Source organism: Leptonotus elevatus, chromosome 10 (genome assembly GCF_054856555.1).
Source record: "Leptonotus elevatus isolate MCC_2025b chromosome 10, RoL_Lele_1.0, whole genome shotgun sequence".
Taxonomy (NCBI): Eukaryota; Metazoa; Chordata; class Actinopteri; order Syngnathiformes; family Syngnathidae; genus Leptonotus; species Leptonotus elevatus.
Genome location: NC_141248.1, coordinates 3,207,298 through 3,227,784, shown reverse-complemented (window position 1 = coordinate 3,227,784; position 20,487 = coordinate 3,207,298). Strand labels below are relative to the sequence as shown.

Below are 20,487 nucleotides of genomic sequence, written 5' to 3'. Positions count from 1 at the left end.
TCACATTCTTTAAAGTCATACTCCTGTTGTATTCAGTATTTATTAGCTGGAGCATCCATTTAGCATGGCTTTTAAAAATAAAGGAACACCTTTGCTGTAAAATACAGCATAGTAAAGATTGACAATACTATAAAATGCTACAACATATTGATTTTATGAAAAACTGAGCTTTTATTTCTTTGAAACGTTTATACAAAACACACTTGAAGTTTAAGGCATATATTGCACAAACTATTGAGCTCATGGATATATAAAAAGAAAGAAAGAAAACAGGTGTGACATCATCAATCCCTCACTCAAAGGTTTAAGGCACAGAAGCCCGTCATACTGCTAACGGTCAGTAACATCATGAAGACTTTTATGAATGGGTTTGGCAGTGAACAAATGACAATCTTTTGAGATAAATATGTCATTATACCAAACTCAAAACGCCTTGACCTTGAAAATATTTACATAGAAAAAATGTTTTTCCAACTGGAATGTCAAGCATCTAAAACATACAAAACACTTGCTATCTAAAACCTTTTCATCTACCGGTAATTATTTTAACCAGTCATCTCCGGAACCACAAGCCACATATTGTAAAAATAAAAAAAATAGTACTTTAATACTTAGTTCTCTACGCAAGACCTAATCATGGCGTGACCTGTGTAAAATGAGGTATACATAAACATCCATTGACAACATGAACAAAACCTGCAAAGAACTGACAGTAATGAGATTCAATGTGAACAAACAGCTAGAAGGAACTGGATAGGCATTATAAAAAAACAAAAATACAAAAAATAAAAGTCACCCATCTCTTTGCACATCCAACGTACGTAACGGTACAAACTGGCCATGGTTGAACGGTAAACAGGAACCTGACAATTGTGCTACAGTATCTCTATGATGTCGACATTCAGCCGCACAAATATATTGCAGTTACTCTAAAGACAGTTTCATGGAAACTACGATTACATGAATGACTGGACATTTCTAAAGCACAGATGGATGAAGACTGGGGGGTGGACTTCATAAACATTAGTCAGTTGACATTCAACTTTGGCCAAATAGTAAGATCTCACATGTAGATCAGACATGTGTCAATTGCCTCAGACAAAAAGGTGCCGAGTGTCAGCATGATGTCATCGAGCTGCCACACTTGACACCATCATAGACTTCAGTAACATACCTAAACGTGAGCGTCCTTTCATTCCAAAAGCCCCTCAACAAACAACAATACTGTTGAATGGACAATAACTCATCACACAAGAAAATCCTTTGGCTATAAAATAACTGTGGAACAAGCCATAAATGATACAGCACTACTGAAGAAGGTCTCCATTTACTCCAGGTAACCCCCATGAGGAAAACAAACCAATGAAGATCATTTGAACAGTAAAAACGAGGACTATGTTGTTAGTGTAACCGAGTAAAAAAAAAAAAAATGTAACGAGTTTGAACAGCTTTTATACATTCGAGAAAGATTGCTACTGAAGGCCTCGCTGACCACACTCTACTATTCATGTGCACTGAATGGAATGCTAAGAGTGTCGCTTAACAACAGCTGCTTGATTCTAGAGCACTTAAAGAGAAAGTCAACACAAACATTTGCTTTACAATGTATTCTATGCACTCCCAATAGTTTAAAATTGCCTTTGTTGAATATTAATTAAGTAGCAAAATCCACCTGTTTTCATGAATTTCAGAGGGTAGCCATTTTGGCACTTGTCGGCTGAAAATTACATCACAGTTGCTCAGGTAACAACCAATCCCTGCTCACCGGTGTTCTGAAGCTGAGCCATGATTTGTTGCTACCCTGAGCAACTGCGATGTCATTTTCACAAAATGGCCGCCCGAGATGGATAAAAACGGGTGGATTTTGCTGCTGTATATATAATTCCACAAACACCATATTAGTCAGAATACAGTTAAGTCTAGTGGGGTAGCATAGAAAATTATTGTAAGGAAGATTTTTGGGTTGACTGTCACTTCAAAAAAGAAAGAAGATAAAGTTGCTTGAACTAGCAGCTCTTTAAAATAAAATCATACATCCAAAATAAAAGTCCTGTATTTTGCAGGCCCAAGCATAAACTCAGTAAGGAGTGGTGGTCAAATTCATTCAGTTTTTTTGTTTTGTTTTGTTTGTCTTTCGACCCCAACAAAATGTAAGCACCCACGCTCCACTCACTGTGTGCAGGCTGTGTGTTGCGGGCCCCACACTGTGCTGGTGATGGGGGCCTTTACGACTTGAAGGGGGCTGGACTGCCTGGCCTCGGCGTGGACCATGCTCCACACGCTGGGCACCACTGGCGAGTTTCTCTGTGAGCCGGCCCCACCTCCCTCGCTGGCTGTGGTGAGGAGCGAGGAGAGGCCCGGGACAGGCGCCACCGTTGACCTGGACGCTTTGAAGAGTTGAGGTGGAGCCTGGCCAGAAGTGGCGACCGGGGTGGGATGAAGGGGAGGCGACGCCGGCGACGGAACGGCGAAGGGGAAAAGGTGCGATTTATGGAAGGGCAGGTAAAGCGGGCCTGCGAACGAGGTGACGCTTGGAGTGGGGGCTGCTGGAACGAGAGCGATGGCTGCTGGTGAGGCTTGGCTTGTGGCAGTAACGGAGGTAGAAGAAAGCAGAGCTGGGGCCACTGGAGGAAGATTCAAGGCTGGAACTGGATCCGGATCGGGGCACTTCTTCTCGGACTTTGGCTGCGCTAACATGGTTGGCATAAGTTGTGACTGCTTGGGGTCCTTCTCCAATGGACTCCAAATGACTTTGGTCATAGGCAGCGGGGGCAACCTGGGGGCTGAGACCAGGACTGAAGCTGGTGCAGATGGAGCGGAAGACTGAGGAGTATCAGGAGCTCTGGCTGTCACTGACACTGCCATAGCCTTTTCCATCAGACTCTGGACCCTGCATGGATCCAAGACCTGCTGGCTGTCTTCAGGAGGAGGCGTGGGGCCCATGTCACTCGAGCACGGCGACTCCACCTTCTCAGTCTCTTTCAAAATATTGGGGCTTTCCTGGACCTGGTTCTCCTGCTCCGCTGCTCTCTGGAGTGCGGCGTCAACCAGAAGCCTTAGATCACTAAAATCCTGAGTGGGGATGAGCTCAGGCGGAGTTGGAGGAGGGGTGTTGAAGAGGCCACCGGTTGGGCTCGCTGCTGCTGTGTTGGCTCCTTGCTCCTCGGCCTCCTTTAGCAGTCTTTGCGTGTCGAGCTTCATCAGCGCCTGAACCGACCCGTCCTTCGCGGCATTGCCCGCTCCAGTCAGGATGGCCGTGGCGGTGTTGCCGAGGATGCAGAGGTCCAACGTGGGCGTCGAGCGGATGACAGACGGGCGCTGTTGAGTGGAGCTGCTGGAAACGGGCCTTTCGGGGGAGCTGGCGCCACCTCCAGGGGACGAGTGGCCCTCACTCTTGCTGCTTAACTTGCGCGAGACGGTGAACTTGGTGGGGTCTTTTCCATCCTTTCGCAGCAGGTCGGGCAGGAGGCGGCGGCGGGCATTAATGAACCAGTTGCAGATCTGAAAAAGGGGTAGACATCAATACGAGTGGTTACATTGTAGAGTAAGGGTTTGTCAGTGGGAAAAACATGATTACAACCAGTTGCACTTACTCTTGAACATGTAATTAAACCGTGACACACCATCATTATGCAGTCGAAAATTGAAATGTGAAGAAACACAACCTAGGGCTGAATTTGGAGAACATAATTAAATGCAATTTATTCCCCTCAAAATTGCGATGCAATATGCAAAATTATTTTTTTCATGTATTTTTTTAAACAAGCAATAAATTACTGTGTATTATATGGATGTTCTATACCACTTTTTTTCAGACCGATACAAGTCCCTAGAGTATTAAATACAAAATATTAGAATTATTAAAAAGTCACAATGTCCCCTGACTCCCATCACTGTTTAGCTATTTTTAGAACAGACCCATGTGCTAGTCATGTTGTCCTCGGGGATAACTTGTACCCATTGGCAAGTTTTTTTGTTTTTGTTTTTTTAAGGACAATGCACCATCAGAGCAAAAAGATATCTGCGTTTACAGAATCTCCTCTTGTTAATTGGCGGCAATTAACTTCTAAAAGGCGGCAAGTTTACTCAATTTCTGAAAGCAGCCAATTATATTGAGCCGTGCTTAGACGTCCCCTCAAAAATTAAAAGAAGAGCTCATTACCAGTGACAGCCAGTTATAGTGGTTATTCAAAATAACCGTGAGTTTTTAAAACCGGTAATCGATCCATGTCTAGCCCTACCACACTCTCATATCTACATATTTTCAAACAGTTTTGTAAACTAAGAAGACTTGCGGTCTTTAAGGAATGACTGCAACCTGAAGAAGAGCCTTTTACTGAAGCTCAAATTAGTTTGCAGTAGAAAATGGGACACATGCATTGACAATGTTTTTTTTTTCTAATCTGTTTATTGGATGTCTCTAAAAGACTATCCACCACATCCGGAGTGTTTTCCCCTCTCTGATTTGCTCACAAAATTAGGATCCCACAATCATGAATGATACACCTGTTCAACAACTCCGAAAGTAAATCTTTGTGTATGGCGTCCAAGTGATGTGAAATGGAACAATAGCCAGTAAAAAAGCAAACAGAAGAATTAAGATGATTAAAAAAGTAAATAAATAAAAATAATAAAATGCTGTGTCAGAAGAGTGAAAATAGCATGACTAGCTATGGGATCAACATCCACACACATCTGCTGTGACAAATCCATCTTATTCTCTTCAACTAAACAAAAGAACTGACAGAACAAACTTAAAATATTGTTTGTTTGTTTTTTAAGGAAATTACTTACATTCCCATCTCATGCACATGAATTTGCATCTGCACGTATAGACATGACCTTCGCTCCTTTTTGTGGTACAACCTCCTTAAAACACATGGCAATGATGAAGGTCTGTGCTCAATATTGAGCCACAAGGAGATGCTGGCCAAGACATTCCAGTGAACCGACAACATGAGGAACACTTGCGGCTTATGCGCATCTTTGTGATGAGACGAGAGGAAATGAAAGAAACCTCTCCGGCTTGTTCACCACCGTGTTTTAAACTGTGCGTTTCATAGTTTGCGATTTCAGTCCTCAACAAAAAAACACTTCCTTCTTCAACCTATTCACATGGTCAGCATTTAATTATCTGCAGGAGACGGAACCACCCCCAGAAAAGAGGCTAATTCAACAAACATACTGCAAGATGTGGAATAACTTGAAAGGGGCTTCCTACCTGCAGCACAGAGAGGTTGGTCTGGCTGGACAAACTGAGTTTCTCCTGTTCCGAGGGGTAGGCGTTGAAGCGGTGCTCGTACAGCCAGCTCCTTAGAATCTGCACCGCCTCTTTGGGCAGGTTGCCACGGCGACGGCGCTTCCCAAAGAGTCCCCTTCCTGACAGGTCGAGGGGGGCGCCGTCATCGCTGTCCGACATCGCAGACGACTGCTCCTGCTCCATGTGACGCTCTTCTTCCACAGCTGGGAAAAGGTGACAAGATGTCAGCCGTGTTCAGGTAGACAGAATCCATTATATGCAAATACAAGAAAATGCTCTATTAAGCCACAACTAATGCTAATGATAATAATTGGCTTTCAACAATCTGGTACAATCCATCTTAATTGAAAGTGAGCTCATTCCGTTTGTTTTTGAGAGTTTTGGGTAGCCAACGGAGGGAACCTCCTCTTCAAAATGGAACATGCCTGATCCCATGGGGTGGGCCACAGAATGCACTAAATGTCTGTCTCTCTGCGGCAGAGTGAAACCTGACCCCCAGGGCAGCGCCTGTCTTCACAAAGGAGATTGTGTGCATATCAACATCACAGTGGCTGCTGGCCCAAGAGTCCATTGACCATGGGAGGAAGAAGTAGGCTGTTTTCACCTCGTACTGAGGAAACAATACAAATTTGTTACTATGACTTGTGTGCTAAACCCACAGCAAACATTTATTTGACCTGCATTGGAAAACAAATTTTAACTAGTAACTACAACTAATTTGGAGAACCCCCACTTCTCTAATTGTGTTGTGGTAGTTAACCTAGCCTACGCGGGATTAGGAGCATTTCACTGGTCTTGCAACATTATAAAACAAATAAAACCCTCATTGGACAAGTAAAGTTCACTACTACTAGTTTGGAGTGAAACCTATAGCATGTGGGACATATTCCGGACATGCAAGGATGTGACCCAACCTGCCAAACATTCTAAAAACAAATACAACACAGGGAAGAAACGCTATAAAGATTTAATCTGCAAATGCTCAGAATTGCATGACATTTTCTTGGTGAATTTTGTTTGGGTCCACTGACAACTTAATAAATAAAAAAAAAACGAAGATATTTTGCAGTGACTGGCAACTCGCCACTAAGCGCTATTTTGCCGTGAATCATGCAAGAACTACAAGTACATATTCTGCGTCAGTAAATGTGTACTAGACTAGTTCGTGGCATATTGACTGAGGTGTACTGTACACCCCGAAAGTGCGGGGTCTCGGGTTCGAATACCGTGCTGTACTTCTTTTTTTTTTTTACACTACAATTTCTTGACATCTTATTTGCTCTGAGGGTTATGGTTATGATTAAGCTGGTCATGCCGATAGCAGTCTATATTTGATGGCAAATCAAAATGAGTAAGGCAAGGCAGCAACAACCCCAGTGCATGACTTGGTCCGACGATTGACCAATCAGAGCCATTCACGGCAAAATAGCGCCAGCAGGAGAGTTGCCAGTCACGACAAAATATCAACTGCCAAAAACACACAAACGTAGTGCTTTTATTGCCATATTCGACAACTATCCTGCTAGTGTTACTTTACTGTAAACAGCTCAGATTAGTCAATCGCCGGCCTGCTGTAAATTGGTGGCTATATTATCATGATCGCTTATATACATTTACAAGCTTATATGAATAACACAATTTTACACGTTCATGTCACTGCCTGATTACAACGTGTAGGTCATCTCGTTGATACCAGTGTGTTTAAGAAATTCATTAAGCCATAATTCTGATCTCAATGTCATAAATCAATTCCCTAATAAATCAAATGTAGTATAGTAGTATAGCAATGCCAATAACAGCCTATTTTCAGTCACAAAACTAATTAAAAACGTTGTGAAAAGAGACAGAAGGTTGAAGCGAGGCAGGCTAATCACGGTAAAACTGCCGATATACGGCAGGCCAAGAATTCCTCGCAGCGATTGACCAATCAAAGCACTTCACGGCAAAAATAACGCTAGAAGGAGAGTTGCCAAAAGAAAAAGAAAAGCCAAAATGCCTTGCTTTGTCAGAATTTGCATGAACTGTAGTCCATTTTGGCATTTTTTTTCCAACCCCTAAAAGTCCAACTCGATGTCCCCTCCTTATCCTGTTGCTGTCGACTCCTTGCGTCTCCCAGCTGTTAGCCCGAGCCACATTGTCTGCCATTGGTGGCACCTCATTGTCAAAAGAGAACTTTTTTGTTTTGTTTACAAGCGCGTGCTCCTTCCATATCTGTTCGAGCACTAGTTGCGTAAAAGAGTCTCTTTAGAGCTTAATACTGTCCTTGGCTCTTGCGTTAAAAAAAATTATCGGAAGAATCACTAAGTAACGTTTAAGACTCGGCACTGAGTGTTTTTAATAGAGCGACAAAAAAAAATCTCAGCATTGCACGAGCCCGTTAGCCGAAACCAACAAGTTTTCTTGCTAGCACGTTTTTTTCAAAGCCATCCACGTTTGATGGAGAGCGTTTTAAGAAACCGTCAAAATTGAGCGTTCGGTAGTTTTGGACACAAAAGGAGCCAGACGGGAGCCGCGTGTCGTCTCGGCCAGATGGACACGATGCCTTTGGGCTAGTGGGCTGTCTCGGGAGATAACTAGCTGGTTAGCTGTCCCTTCCACAATCAAACATAAACACGCCGCATTGGCTGGCGACGCACACACTCACGCGCACAAAACACGCATTCCTTGCTAAACCAACAGCAAAGACACATGTGGATCACCAAACAGAAACAGTTCGTGTTTAGGATGGAAAGGTAGAGATTGCAAAAACAACACTTACTTCGTTTGAATGCTTTCATTCTTTGTTGATGGCTGGCTGGAAAGCACGCAGCTGTCCAACTTGCTGCTGTGGGGAAGCGTGACCGCGAGACAAACGACGGTTGACACAACAGCACTTTCTTCCCACACGCTTCTTTCCTCCCCTCCCGTCTTCCACAAACTAAACGCGTTGCCTTTGTGGTTGTTCCGCGCGAAGGTCTTTCTGCGGACGGCCAGTTCCCATCCCACTGTTTGCTTGCTTCCGATGATAAATGTTTTATTTTGGCGTCGCTTGTTCTTTACCTGCACGCAGCAACCGCAGCTCTTTGCCAATCTTGACAGTCGCCACTGGAATGGTCCCGCCTTATCGACGGCTGTGGGCCAATCAGGAGCTTCCGTTTTGCCCTTTGACAATTGTCAACCAATCACGGCGCTCGTCTGGACAACAGCCAAGCTCTGTGTCATCCAAACTGACGGAAAGGCCATTCCATTCAAAATGTAAAACACATGAGATTGAAATTGAAGATTTAAACCTTAAAAAGTCAGTTTACGCGTAAAAATCTATTTTTCTTCTTCTTTTTTTTTGCTATGCAGATGACACATTCACAGTTTGTTGGCGGCATGACGTAGCACTGAGCCAAATGTACTTGTTATATCGCCGTCTAGACTCATGCAACATGTTGGCGCAGACAAATGTGTTAATGCACATGCAATAAATGCTGGGTTCAAGATGATGACAATATATATATGAAACACATGTACCTTTACATGACAATCACCCAATACTGTAGAAATCTCATTTATCAACCCCCATCACACACAAAAAACAGCAATGATTGACCTTTTGAGAAAGTAATTCATCATTTTATTGAACCTTATGCCTTTCCATGTATCATCAGAACAACCTTGAAATTGTATAAATAGAGCTACAGAATTGTAAACAATGATATCCATTTCTCTAACTTATGTACAGTTGTATTTAAAGAAACAGGGGTATGCTAATAATAATTCAATATCAAATAAAGTTTTCTATACTCACATATGCTTTTAGAGTATCATTAGTGACAACGTTTTTTTTTTTATAGGACAACAAACCCTCACACACATCCAACAGGTTATTATAAGAGATCAGTTTTCTCAAAAGTGCTTGCTTCATGAAACAAGTTTTTGCTACATCATCTCTTGTGGTGAGGCAGAGGTTCTGCCCCTCACCCTTCCACATTCATTCATTCCCCAGTCGGACAAAGCAAAGATGCTAATGAACTTGAAAGTCAGACCTTTGGATTACTGTGTGATTGGTTGAGGTAAACTATACAGAATATCTTGCTCCATACAAACGGGTGGCAAGATGGCATGTATGTAATTACAAAATGAAAAAGTTTAATCAACATAAGGACACCACTCTAAATGTCAGAGAAAAGTACATAATTGCCTAAATCAGAGGTGTCCTGGATTGATGAAATTAATGATACAATAATAAATAATCTTTGTTATATGTTGAGAGCATATGTGGGTCACCTAGGGCTTGATTTGTTTCTAGAACTTCCTGGTGGGCTCGATCAAATATTCCTTTCCAAACCTTGGCCTAAATCAAGCCTATTTGGGGCGGGCCCGATATTAAAAGCGTCAACAGGAAGAAACCCCAAAGTGCAGTCGTTTTGGAGGTCAGACAAGCCCACTCAGGAAATAGACCTATAGGTGTGTCCGAGTAATATCAGTTGGCCAATTTGTGTATTGAAATTAGACCTTGGAGGAATGCATGAGATCAGAATATCATGACACGTCCAACACTATCCCATTCTATGTCATCATGTTATGTGTTAATCTTATATTAACTCATGCTGACAGATGTGCTTTGGAGGTTCCAAAAAAGCAACAACAAAAAAGCAAAGCCCAAGTTTAGGTCAAGCTGGCAGAAAATGCATACAGTGAAGATATTGGATTCATTGTACATCATACCGCCTTCGCATTGGCCCATTTATCACACGTGGTTTTCCTGATGTATTTCCTCATACAAGATAGAACATAAAAAGTGACAAGTGTGACACAAATGCTCGGTATTTATTTGCTTATTCCAAGGGAATTTAAATAACTGTCAGACAACTGTTCCCTACTAGTGAGAAATCAAATCAAGTCGACGATAGAGATTTCAGCTCAAACAAAAGACCTGGAGGTGTTAACGATGCTATTCGCCTCAGTCAAAAGGAAAGGACATTCACCCAGGAACAGGCAATTGACACCCTGCTCATCCCCAGCAGGCAAACCCAACAGCAAACAAAGGCCGGCTATCAATGGAAAGCTCTCAGCAAGTTACGGAAAGAAAGGTGCTCATTGGGACATTTCCAAGTCAAAGCCTTGGGCTGCAGTTTTGGGCTGATCAAGAAACTGTGACACAGCATATTAGCCGGGGAAATCTGTTTACCATCTGCAGAGATAAAACGGGATTGGAAGACATGGAAACAACTGCAGTTTGTTTACAGTGGGGGAGGGGGTGGGGGGGTTGACATGATGGATTGGCCACTGTACTTGATGAGTTCAAGTCTAATGTGTAGTTACAAGACGAGTTGATTTTGGAGTGAATGAAGTGCAACGTGTATTTGTTGATGTGAATTGAATATCTATCTTGTTTGCATTCTAGTCAGGCAAAGACAAGTGAGGTTAAACTCAGTTTACATTTGACACACACACACGTTTTATTTATCAGATGGTAACGGGTAGTTTTATAATTTTTGTAAGCATGTTTCATTCCATTCCATCTGTTTCCAGTGGCAAGAGCTACCTGTTGCTAATGCTGACATTTAAACGCATCAGATGAATTGGAATGAGGGGAATTCATCTTTGGGTGTATTCTTGAAGAAATGATGCAAACACAACTGTTAATGCATTTCATGCTTTAATTAAATAGGCTTTCTTTAACTCATTTGCTCCTAAACATTTATAAATAAGTTCTATTTTAAATATTACCATGCTCCCAAAGATGTATTTGTACGTTGTTTAAAAAAAACCTTTTTATGCTAGACATACAGAAGGCTTTGACGAAGCCTCTGAACTGAAGAGAATGGTTGAAACAATGGTAGTTATAAAAAACAGCCAGCAGGTGGCAGCAGAGTATAAGAGATCAATCAGGGCCATGTTGCAAAAAACTCTTCCCTCACTGTTTTATACAGATTAGTGAATAATGATGAATCTTAACTATATATTAATGCTATTTGATGCAAAACAGAAATAAATACAAATATACTTTTTTTCCTGGTGAAAGAAAAATACTCTAATCTTTCCATGTTGTATAGCAATAGAACACAATAATCTATGGGCCTTGCCAAATCTATCAAAATCTAGTAAAAATAGCAGGGAGCGAAGGGGGTTGTTTCAGCGAAAATTGCTGTGAGTGAATGAGTTAAATGCAAGAGTGCAGGTAAGTTGCACAGAAATACGGTGGATTTGAGTGTTAAGAAGCAAAAATAAAATAAACTAAATTTGGAGATGTGAAGAATAAAAAAGAACTGCTAAAGATAAGTCCGTGTTACCAAAAAGAGTATTATCCTGCATACTCAGCCTGGTTTCTAACAGCCCTGAACACACTCGGGGGAAGCATTGAACAGAGAAGTGGAAGAAAAAAAATCACAACAAAACAAAAAAAGTGGCATTTGTTCTTATTGTTTGCAACCTGAAAGTACTGTTTTGACAGTGTCGTCGCATGGAGAAATGTGTTCACTGAAATTTTGACCACTGTTCTTTGACACTAAACATTTTGACAGATACATACATGCTAGGATCTCTATAAATACCCCTTCTGAATTAGCTTTAATCAGATGGCAGATGAAAAATATTCAGAACCTCATCTACACTAAGTCCAGCCTTTAAAAAACAAAAACAAATGTGAAGTCAACAAATCAGTACAAGGAAGAGAGACGCAAGCAAGTTGGGCTTGTGTAGTGTGTGCGGTGGCCACAAGGTGGTGGTGGTGTGCGAAGCTACAAAATGGCCAGTCTGGGGAGGACCACAACTATGAAAAGCAGAAAAGCAAAAATGCTCAACTGTGTCCTCTAAATAGATCTTATAGCCAATATAGAACAACATTTTAAACAGTCTTCAAATATACTTTGAGGATGTAATAGGAATACGGTTAACTTAATTTATTTTCATGATAAATATTAAAGTAAAGAAATTTAATCTGCAGAGGTTTTCATTGGCAGCTTTCATAACATGTAAAATACACAAAAGTTCAATATTTATGTTTTTGATGCCTTCAGGACCAGCCTACAAACAAGTGAGTTAAAATACCCCAAGTCGACCCCCACCGCAGTCAAGGGGGCATTTGGCCTCTCCTCCCCCCACTCAATCCCACTCTTGTCATTTGCATTGCAAAAGTATCCCCTCTCACTCCCCTTTGCAGGTATTTTTCATTGATACTTATCGGTCCTATGATCTGACCTTACATTCCTCTCTTGCTCTCTCTCTCTCTACTGTCTCCCTCAAAGGCGCGTCTGTGCTTCTGGAACGTAGATTTCAATGCTGTCTGCGCTCTCGGTGGCAGAGTTCTGGCGGAAAGAGGCGGCCTTCTTTGCGGCCAAGAGACGCCTGCGGGCCTCTTGCCTCTGCTTCTCCGTTGAAGCCGAAGAAGAGGTGGAAGGGGAGTCGGTGCTCCTCTCACGGCCCAGCGACGGGCGTCCTTTAGCGGCTTTCCTTGACGCTGGAGTGGGTGCCTTCTCCTCGTCCTAGATTTGAGCGACGACACGTGACAGAAAAGGAGGGAGAGTGATGAGAAAAAAGACACAAAGGCAAAAACAAACTCTTCTTCGTCTTTGGGAGCTTCTACCAGATTTGCCAGACAGGACTTAGACAAAGAAGACTGATCAATTTTTATATATGGTAGGAAGACTTAAGTGACCAACAGAAAAAAAAGAGACGATACAAGTCTAGACAATTGGCAAAAACAGGAGAGAACCAGTCAGTGACGATTGTTAGACGCAAATGGTAACATGAACTGATATGGACATGAGATCTCAAGCACAACAACACAATGCAAGGCAACATAAAAGAGAGGCAAAACAAAAGGAAAGGGCAGTTAAAGAAATCCAGATTCTTCTGAAATATTCTTAATTGACTAATTATTTTTAATTGATTTATATTTTTATCCTAATAACAAATCTACAGAATATTCCAACAAGCCTGGGGAATCTCACTTTGATATATAGCGGGCAAGGGCATTTATTTACTCAGCTACAGTACGATGTGAAAGGGGTAAGGCATTTATTGTGAGGAACACACGTCACATTTTGTATACTGTAGCCACCCAGTGTTCTTTTTTTCTTTAAGGGGAAGTCAACCGTGGAATTTGAGTTATGAAGCAAAATCCAGCTGTTTTAATCCATATCAGGGGACGGGGACTTGCTGTCGATTTAAGATTACATCACAGTTGCTCAGCGCTCAGGCAACGACCAATCACAGCTCACTTGTTTTCTGAAGCTGAGCTGTAATTGGTTGTTACCTGACACCAGAACAACTGTGATGTAATTTTCACTCAACAGCAAGTGGCAAAATGGCTGCCTTCTGATATTGATGAGAACTGCTGTTTTTTTGCTGCTTAATTTATATTCCACTACCACAGTATTAACCATTAATTAATACCATATTTAGACTAGCGGGGCTGCATAGAACATATTATTGTCAAGAAATTCAATTTGGGTTGACTTTCTTTTTAAGGAGGAAAAAAAAGAGGCATCTATTTAGAGTGCGGTGCTTACCAGTAATTATTTATCCAAACTACATACGATTAAGTGGGACACAGTGGGGAGGCCACAATATTGTTTGTGCACTTTAATTTACTAACTTTCTTCCTAAACCTGCTGTCAAAGTAAATTACTTGTCAAGTACAGTAGTAGTAGTTCACCTGCCTGTGAAAAGTGAGGGAACACTGTACTGTAGTAGTCTGTTGGTATTGGCAAAGGATTGAACTTCAAATGTTTACTTCCTCTACTCTTTTTTGGGGGGGGGACTGGAAGTACACCAGTCTTTCAGTTTGTGATGATAATGGAAATGCACTATACGATTCTAGGTATGGTATGGAGCTGATAATCCGCTTTATTTCAAGGTATTGGTACTCGCAACGGGGGTGGGGTCGAGGTGGTGGGGATGATACAACTCCGCCCTCTTGTGGCTGTTTTACGATCAGGAACAAGACATTAGAACAGAGTTGGTCATCGAGGGCCGGAGTCCTGCAGGTTTTGCATGTTGCCCTTCTCCAACACAGCTGATATATGATTAGCTCATCAGCAAGCTCTGCATAAACCTGATAACGATCATTTTAATCGGAACGAGCTCGTGTTGGAAGTGAGAAACCTCCAAAACTTGCAAGACTCCGGCCCTCGAGGACAGAGATTGCCCACTTCTGCATTAGAAGAACAAAAAATTGCCATTAATTTCATGCAATTTCAAGGAAAAATGCTATAATTGGGATACATCAATCTTTTTTTTATTTATGATTTGCCATTGTTTTTTTGGGTGGGATTTTATGTATCAGTAAGTACTAAAGGTATTGTACGAAAGAGGATTAGGGCCAGTGAAGAGAGAGAAAAAAAAAAGGTTGGCAGGATTCTTTAATTTTAAATCCTGCCAAACTTTTTTTTCTCTCTTCACTGGCCCTAATCCTCTTCCGTAGTATTGGTACTTCGTATTGGTGAATAGCCAAGAGTTGAATACTCACATTGGTAACAATTATTGTAACATTATTTCAACCTTCTTTGTGATTTTTTTACTGCATGTCCAAAATTAACACCCAATCGATCAATCAAATTAGTGAAATTAGTGGTGTAGCGTAGGCTTAGCATGCTCGTTCCTAACAAAACCACACACCAGACTAAGCAGATTGTTACAAACGGCAACATAGACACAATCACAAATATTTGACAGAAGGAGCAAGAGCAAGAGTGCACCCCTTTCACCTGAGTCAGTACATCTCAGCCATTCTCGACGACAACCACAACACATGCATGCATGCTCAAAGCAGGGCTACAAAAATCAAGACACACCAACGACTGCCCTCTTTGAGATAAATTGCTACATGCATGCCAAAAGGGATCTCACTGGCCCTTTCTGTTGGATCGATATAGTAAATCCCACATAGTGATGTGGAATCAAAGAGGAGTAAAAAAAAAAACGTGGGCGAAATGGCGGTGGTGGTGGGAGGAGAGAGGCCGGTTTCGGCGGCTTTCCTACCCCAGCCAGGGCACTGGGCAGCAGGGGTGGGAAGTACCTTCCGCTCAGGGGGCGACTGGTCAGCCGCAGGCGGCACAGGCTGCCAGTCATTAGACTTGAGATGGTAGAGCTCATCAAACTTGAGGCTGATGTCCTCGATGGAGAGCTGCAGCAGGTCCCAGAAACCAGCCAGGTCCTGCGGTGTGGGCCGCGGATTGGCATTCACATTCTGGCCAAAAGAGGGAGACGGAAATGGAATGAATACAAAATAAGGAGGGAGTTGCATGAAGTAGATATGTAATACTCTTAGTGTGGCAGTGTAGTGTATTTATTTACTTGTGCTCAGCTGTCATTTCACTTTTACAGTTACTCTATATGTAAATATGTGTGCACTTTTTTTTTTACATTCTTGTGTGCTGCTGCTATCCACCGTTGTAAAGAAAATCCAATTGTGGGGTGAATCAAGGCATCATATTTTATATTCTATCCATATTTTGTCTGTTCAAGGTAAAATAAAACAATAACAGATGTTTATTTATTTACATTATATGCAAATATAGATGAATACACCCCATGTCGATTTCCAGACTCAGACAAGGCACTTACATAATTGCCACTAGAGGGAGCCATGCTATAGCTTGCTGAAAATGGATCCCAGCATTCCTTCCTACCTTCCTCACAGCTGTGTGCTTAATGTGGGTTAAGGGTTTGTATGAAATGGTTTAGGTAATTATGATTGAAGATGTCCATTAAATCATGCTCATCTGGCCTGCTGGGTTACATACAGTATTTCACCCATTCATTGTCTATACTGTGTAGTCCCTCCCTATCAAAGTACACTTCGTATTTTGGACTGTGGAAGTGAAACCGCAGAAGCACTGAGAATGGAAATGCAACGTACAGAAAGGCCGCAGCTTACCTTCTTGCTGTGATGTGACGGTTAATACGGGATGCTATTAGGTTTAAGTGTCTTGTGTTGCAGTTGGCTTAATTTTCCACAATGCAGGGCCCGGCAATTGAAAAGAATGGCTTAATGGCTTATTATAAGCTCCTTTTATTTGGCGTTGGTGGACCACCAATAACCCCGCCCACAGAGTGAAATCATTTTACAGCAGCCTGCATGAAACGCCCTAACATTAAAATTTTACTTGGGCCCAGTGATGTATTATATTTTTATTTTTTGTGTATGCTAGTAAAATTGAAATCGTACATCTGGGTCCATATTAATGTTAAATCTTGGGCCAAAATGTCAATACAAGTCTTTTTAAAGACTGTGTAAGTACATAATACAAGGTTTTTATTTGGCAGAACTTGCTTGCTTTATTTTTATTTTTGTAGTACTGCCAATCTACAAACGATGGCAAGTTTACATCTGTGCATGGGATGAAAATTATTTATCTGATTTCTGACTTCCTTGTGAAAATAAATGGCTAGTGATATTTTTCTCAGAATTACATTCTGATGTTTTTATATTTATGCAGGCATTTTATGCACCCCAATGTATCAATATAATGTTGACTGTAATGTAAGACTGCTTGTGGGCATTAGCGCCAGGGAGAAACCCACCAAGTTTTGTTCACACAGTCCCCGGAACTGCTGGAACTTCTGGGACATTAAGAGCTGGGCACTTCCCACTGCGCTGCAGACCTTACCCAACACTACACAGCCAAACATATAGAAGACAAACACATACATGTAAGTGTACATTTGAGATGCTTCATGAATTACACACTGTAGACACAATAAACATTGAAAGTCCAGTAACCATCATCAGAGCTGGTTTGTAAATACTGAGGTGTGTATGTGCAATGCACTGCTCAAGTGACCCCATTGATGCATGGAGTGGGGAGAATTTAATCGTATTTGGGCAATGTTTATCCTCTTTGAAGTAATCTAAGTTTATATACAGTAGATACTCAAGCCACTGGCCAATGTTGGGTCTTGTGTCAGCTCAAAACTAGGACAAACAAGACTTCTGACCCTGAACTGATAACTGGATCTGGATTACAAAGTTATGATAACAGACTTAACTTCACATTTTAAATGCGTGTACGATACTATGTACATGCTCACTTTTGGGGAGGGGGGTTGTCAGGCTGACGCGCTAATTTAATCTGGAACCTTAATCAGTTCCTGAGTAGATTTGTGTAATTCTGAGGATTACAGACGTGCTTGTATGTGGTAGCCGCAGGTATTACAGCTTCATCCCCTCCATGCTGTGGATGTCTGATAGCACGATTGTACCGTCTAAGGCAGAACCCGAGAACTGAGCTGTGACCCATGAGATGAGGTTCAACAGAAAATGAACTCTCTGCTAAAGATTCAAGGTTTATTCAGAGTGTGTCAAGGGCTTTTGGTTTTGTTTTATTCATGATCCACTAAACCATAACACCGCCCTCGTGTTGGATAGAGTTGCAGTATAAAAGCCAATGTATTTTTTGTTTGAAAATGAACAACAAATGAATGGATTATTATTATTGTCATATTGTGTCCCAAGGAATTAACACAAAGACACTACATATTTATAGAGCACATAGCGTGCAACTACCATTGTGGAACATTGGAACATTTTTGACAGCAAACGTTATACTTTACATTCAAATGTACTTTTAGGCTAAATGCTAAAAATATAGCATTTTCCCCCAAAATGCCACAGGGTATTGATTTGCATTTTTTTTTTTTTAATGATTATGACTGTAGTTCATGATTTCTATTCAGCATTTTTCCCCATAATGTCACTGGGTATGCACATGTGCAAGTCAATACCCCATTACATTGGGGAAAAAAATGCTGAACGGAAATCATGCACTGAATTTTTCTTTACATATTAGTTCAGTGTATGCCAAAAGAAAGCTTTTTTTAAATTTATTTTTTTACTTGCGCATGCACAAGTCAATATCCCGTGCCATTATGAGAAAACTTAAGGTTCATATTCAAGCTCTATAACGTAAGCGTTGAATTGTCATTGTGGAGTAAATATATTTGACTGGCAAATATGTTCAAACATATTTAAACAAATATGTTTAAAAATATTTGCAAACATATTTGCCAGTCAAAAACGTTTACTCCACATTGACAGTTCCGTAATAGCACTTGAATATGAACTTTAAACAAACTTTTGATGCAGGCTAACTGGCGTGTGGCATGACTTGCATTAGTTGAAGTGTCCATGAAGGTAATTTAAGTTTAAAAAATATTTTCAGAGCTTTGTTCAGCACCATGAATGGAAGTGTGATGAGGTGAACATTGAACAGCACAAATGATGTTGTGACCGTAAGCACCCAAATGGGGCCATGCAAATGAAGGCATGCAACCTCACCCTCCTCTGAGAGTTGGTTATCGTTGGTCTCCTGATCCATCTGCTGGCACCACCCTTCCATGCGTCCCGTTTCAGCCTGCAGTAGCTTCAGGAACCAGTGGCCGTCTCTTCGGCACAGTGTGCCCCCTCCACTAACACTCTGGGGCGCAACGCTGCTACTCCCATTCCCGCTCTCTAGCCAGGGATCTGGGGGCGGTAATGATGAGGGATCCAGGGCCGGGTCGAGACTTTCTGAGAAAGAGGAAGAGCTACTTCGTGTAGTGGAGCGGTTGAGGAACTGCCTGGGAGGTGGAGGGGAGGAAGCGTCACCAGTCGTGTCGCCGTTGTCTAAGGAGTCCTGTTCAGGAGGGGAGCTCAACGATTGGCTACCACTACTGACCATGACTTTCTTTTCAGTGGGTTTGGCCTGACTAATGTGGGGAAAGACGGAGATGTCCTGCTTATCTGAGTCAATGTCTTGTTTGGAGGCCATGCCAGAAGGGCGGCCGGGCCTGAAACAAACATGGTGACAATAGGAAATTATAGAACAAAACATATCAGTACACAAATTATTCTGAAAGTGTCACTCTTGTGCCTTTAGGCGATCACTTTCTATGAACGATGAGTTCTGAACTGGAACAGCATGCGTTATGTCATCAACCAGGAAAAGCTACCCAGTGATGATTCAGTCAGATGATGAAAATAAGAGAAACAATGAGTGTGAGAACAAGGACAAAAAGTGCGATGGCTTCAGGAAAATGGTCGCATTGTGGGAATTGTTCAAAGAAAAACAGACACTGGATCATTTAAAAAAAAAAGACAAAACACAAACAAGGCAAAAACAAAGTATCAGATGACAAAGCCAAAGAATACCAGTACTACATGATATGTTGTGCAGCAGCAAGTCAGGATGTAAAAAAAAAATCTACACAAAGCATGCAAGACGAATGAAATATGGTAGGGCAGAATATGATTGATCAGGCATTATTAGAAATCTAAACCATATTACATCATCATCTGGCATTCAATTAGAAAAATTCAGCTAAATGGTCAAATGCTGTCTGTTCAACACTATATGGACAAAAGTATTAAAACAATATAAATTAAATTAAATAATAAAAACAGGATTGGATTAGACCCTTTAGTTCCTTCTCACTCTAGATTATTTATTTTTACCAAGACATTTTGGAAAATTCTAAGCATTCGGCATTGCGTGAATTGTTTGGTGGAAACCATTTTTGGTGTGGAAAATGAAGAAAAATAGTCCAATAATTGAGCTCAAATGTTCTTTGGATGACTACAACAACAAAAAATCCTCACACACCCACACACAATCTTCCCAGATTAATGGAAGATGTTACATCTGTATTTCCTATAGGTGTAAATGCTTGAGCACCTCCAATACTTTAGTCCATGTAATGTAGAAAACTCATGTATTGAGAGGTGAATTTGATCATTCTATAGCAAATAATGATATTGTGTTGTAACTGTTGATCACAAACATAAACAACCCATACGTATGCCAGGAATATGCCTCAAGAACAGACAGATTTGTGTGTGCAGCTATAATATAAATTCCTCACGTTGTTACAAGGACAGGAAGAGGACTTACTGCCACCCGTCCTCCACCTGTACTCCAATGGACTGAAACTTGGCCAGTGGCGGGCTCTCCTCTCGTGGAACTTCTTGTATACAGTCAACCTCAGAACATAAAATTACATAAAATCATTATTTCATTAATTGCTCTATGATCTCTCAAATAAAAACACTTGCATCGTGGCCCATTACAAGTGATTTCAAGCACACGTGATTGCTTTATTTTTAAAATGTCACGTTCAATTGTTATTCTGGTTGTGTATTGTTACTGTGCCCACACTGAAATGGAGGAAGAGAGTGTTGTTTCAGGACACAGAGAGCAGGAAATGCCAAATAGGCATATAATGAACCCTTGCTGTTAGCAGGGGCTAAGGAACAAGCACTGACACAATTTCCCCAC

At 41.4% G+C, this 20,487-nt stretch overlaps 2 protein-coding genes across 9 annotated transcripts in view; both read right to left on the bottom strand.

Moving 5' to 3' along the window:
* Window positions 1-129: 129 nt before the first annotated feature.
* On the bottom strand, window positions 130-8,353 carry tgif2 (TGFB-induced factor homeobox 2). Its single transcript, XM_086086295.1, has 4 exons — window positions 8,300-8,353; window positions 8,019-8,084; window positions 5,222-5,463; window positions 130-3,501 (listed from the first exon to the last, which is right to left on the bottom strand). Exons 2-4 carry the CDS (start codon window positions 8,035-8,037, stop codon window positions 2,170-2,172), a joined length of 1,593 nt encoding a protein of 530 aa, XP_085942421.1. The 5' UTR covers window positions 8,038-8,084; window positions 8,300-8,353; the 3' UTR covers window positions 130-2,169.
* Window positions 8,354-8,883: 530 nt separating this feature from the next.
* Window positions 8,884-20,487, bottom strand: part of dlgap4b (discs, large (Drosophila) homolog-associated protein 4b) — a 138,341-nt gene continuing 126,737 nt past the window's right edge. For 7 of the 8 annotated variants that reach the window (XM_086087077.1, XM_086087083.1, XM_086087076.1 and 4 more), the window contains 5 exons: window positions 20,104-20,192; window positions 18,513-19,003; window positions 16,760-16,851; window positions 15,252-15,422; window positions 8,884-12,714 (listed from right to left, as the gene is read on the bottom strand). In XM_086087077.1, coding sequence (XP_085943203.1) covers window positions 12,472-12,714; window positions 15,252-15,422; window positions 16,760-16,851; window positions 18,513-19,003; window positions 20,104-20,192 — 1,086 coding nt within the window. In that variant the 3' untranslated portion in view covers window positions 8,884-12,471. Of the gene's footprint in view, window positions 12,715-15,214; window positions 15,423-16,759; window positions 16,852-18,512; window positions 19,004-20,103; window positions 20,193-20,487 lie in introns of all 8 variants that reach the window. The other variant, XM_086087082.1, reaches the window with a different exon arrangement.

Bases quoted from the DNA above. Each gene is read 5' to 3' on its own strand.
- tgif2 (XM_086086295.1), bottom strand. The intron at 3,502-5,221 runs GTAGGAAGCCCC...CCCCTTTTTCAG, and splicing joins CCAACCTCTCTGTGCTGCAG to ATCTGCAACTGGTTCATTAA.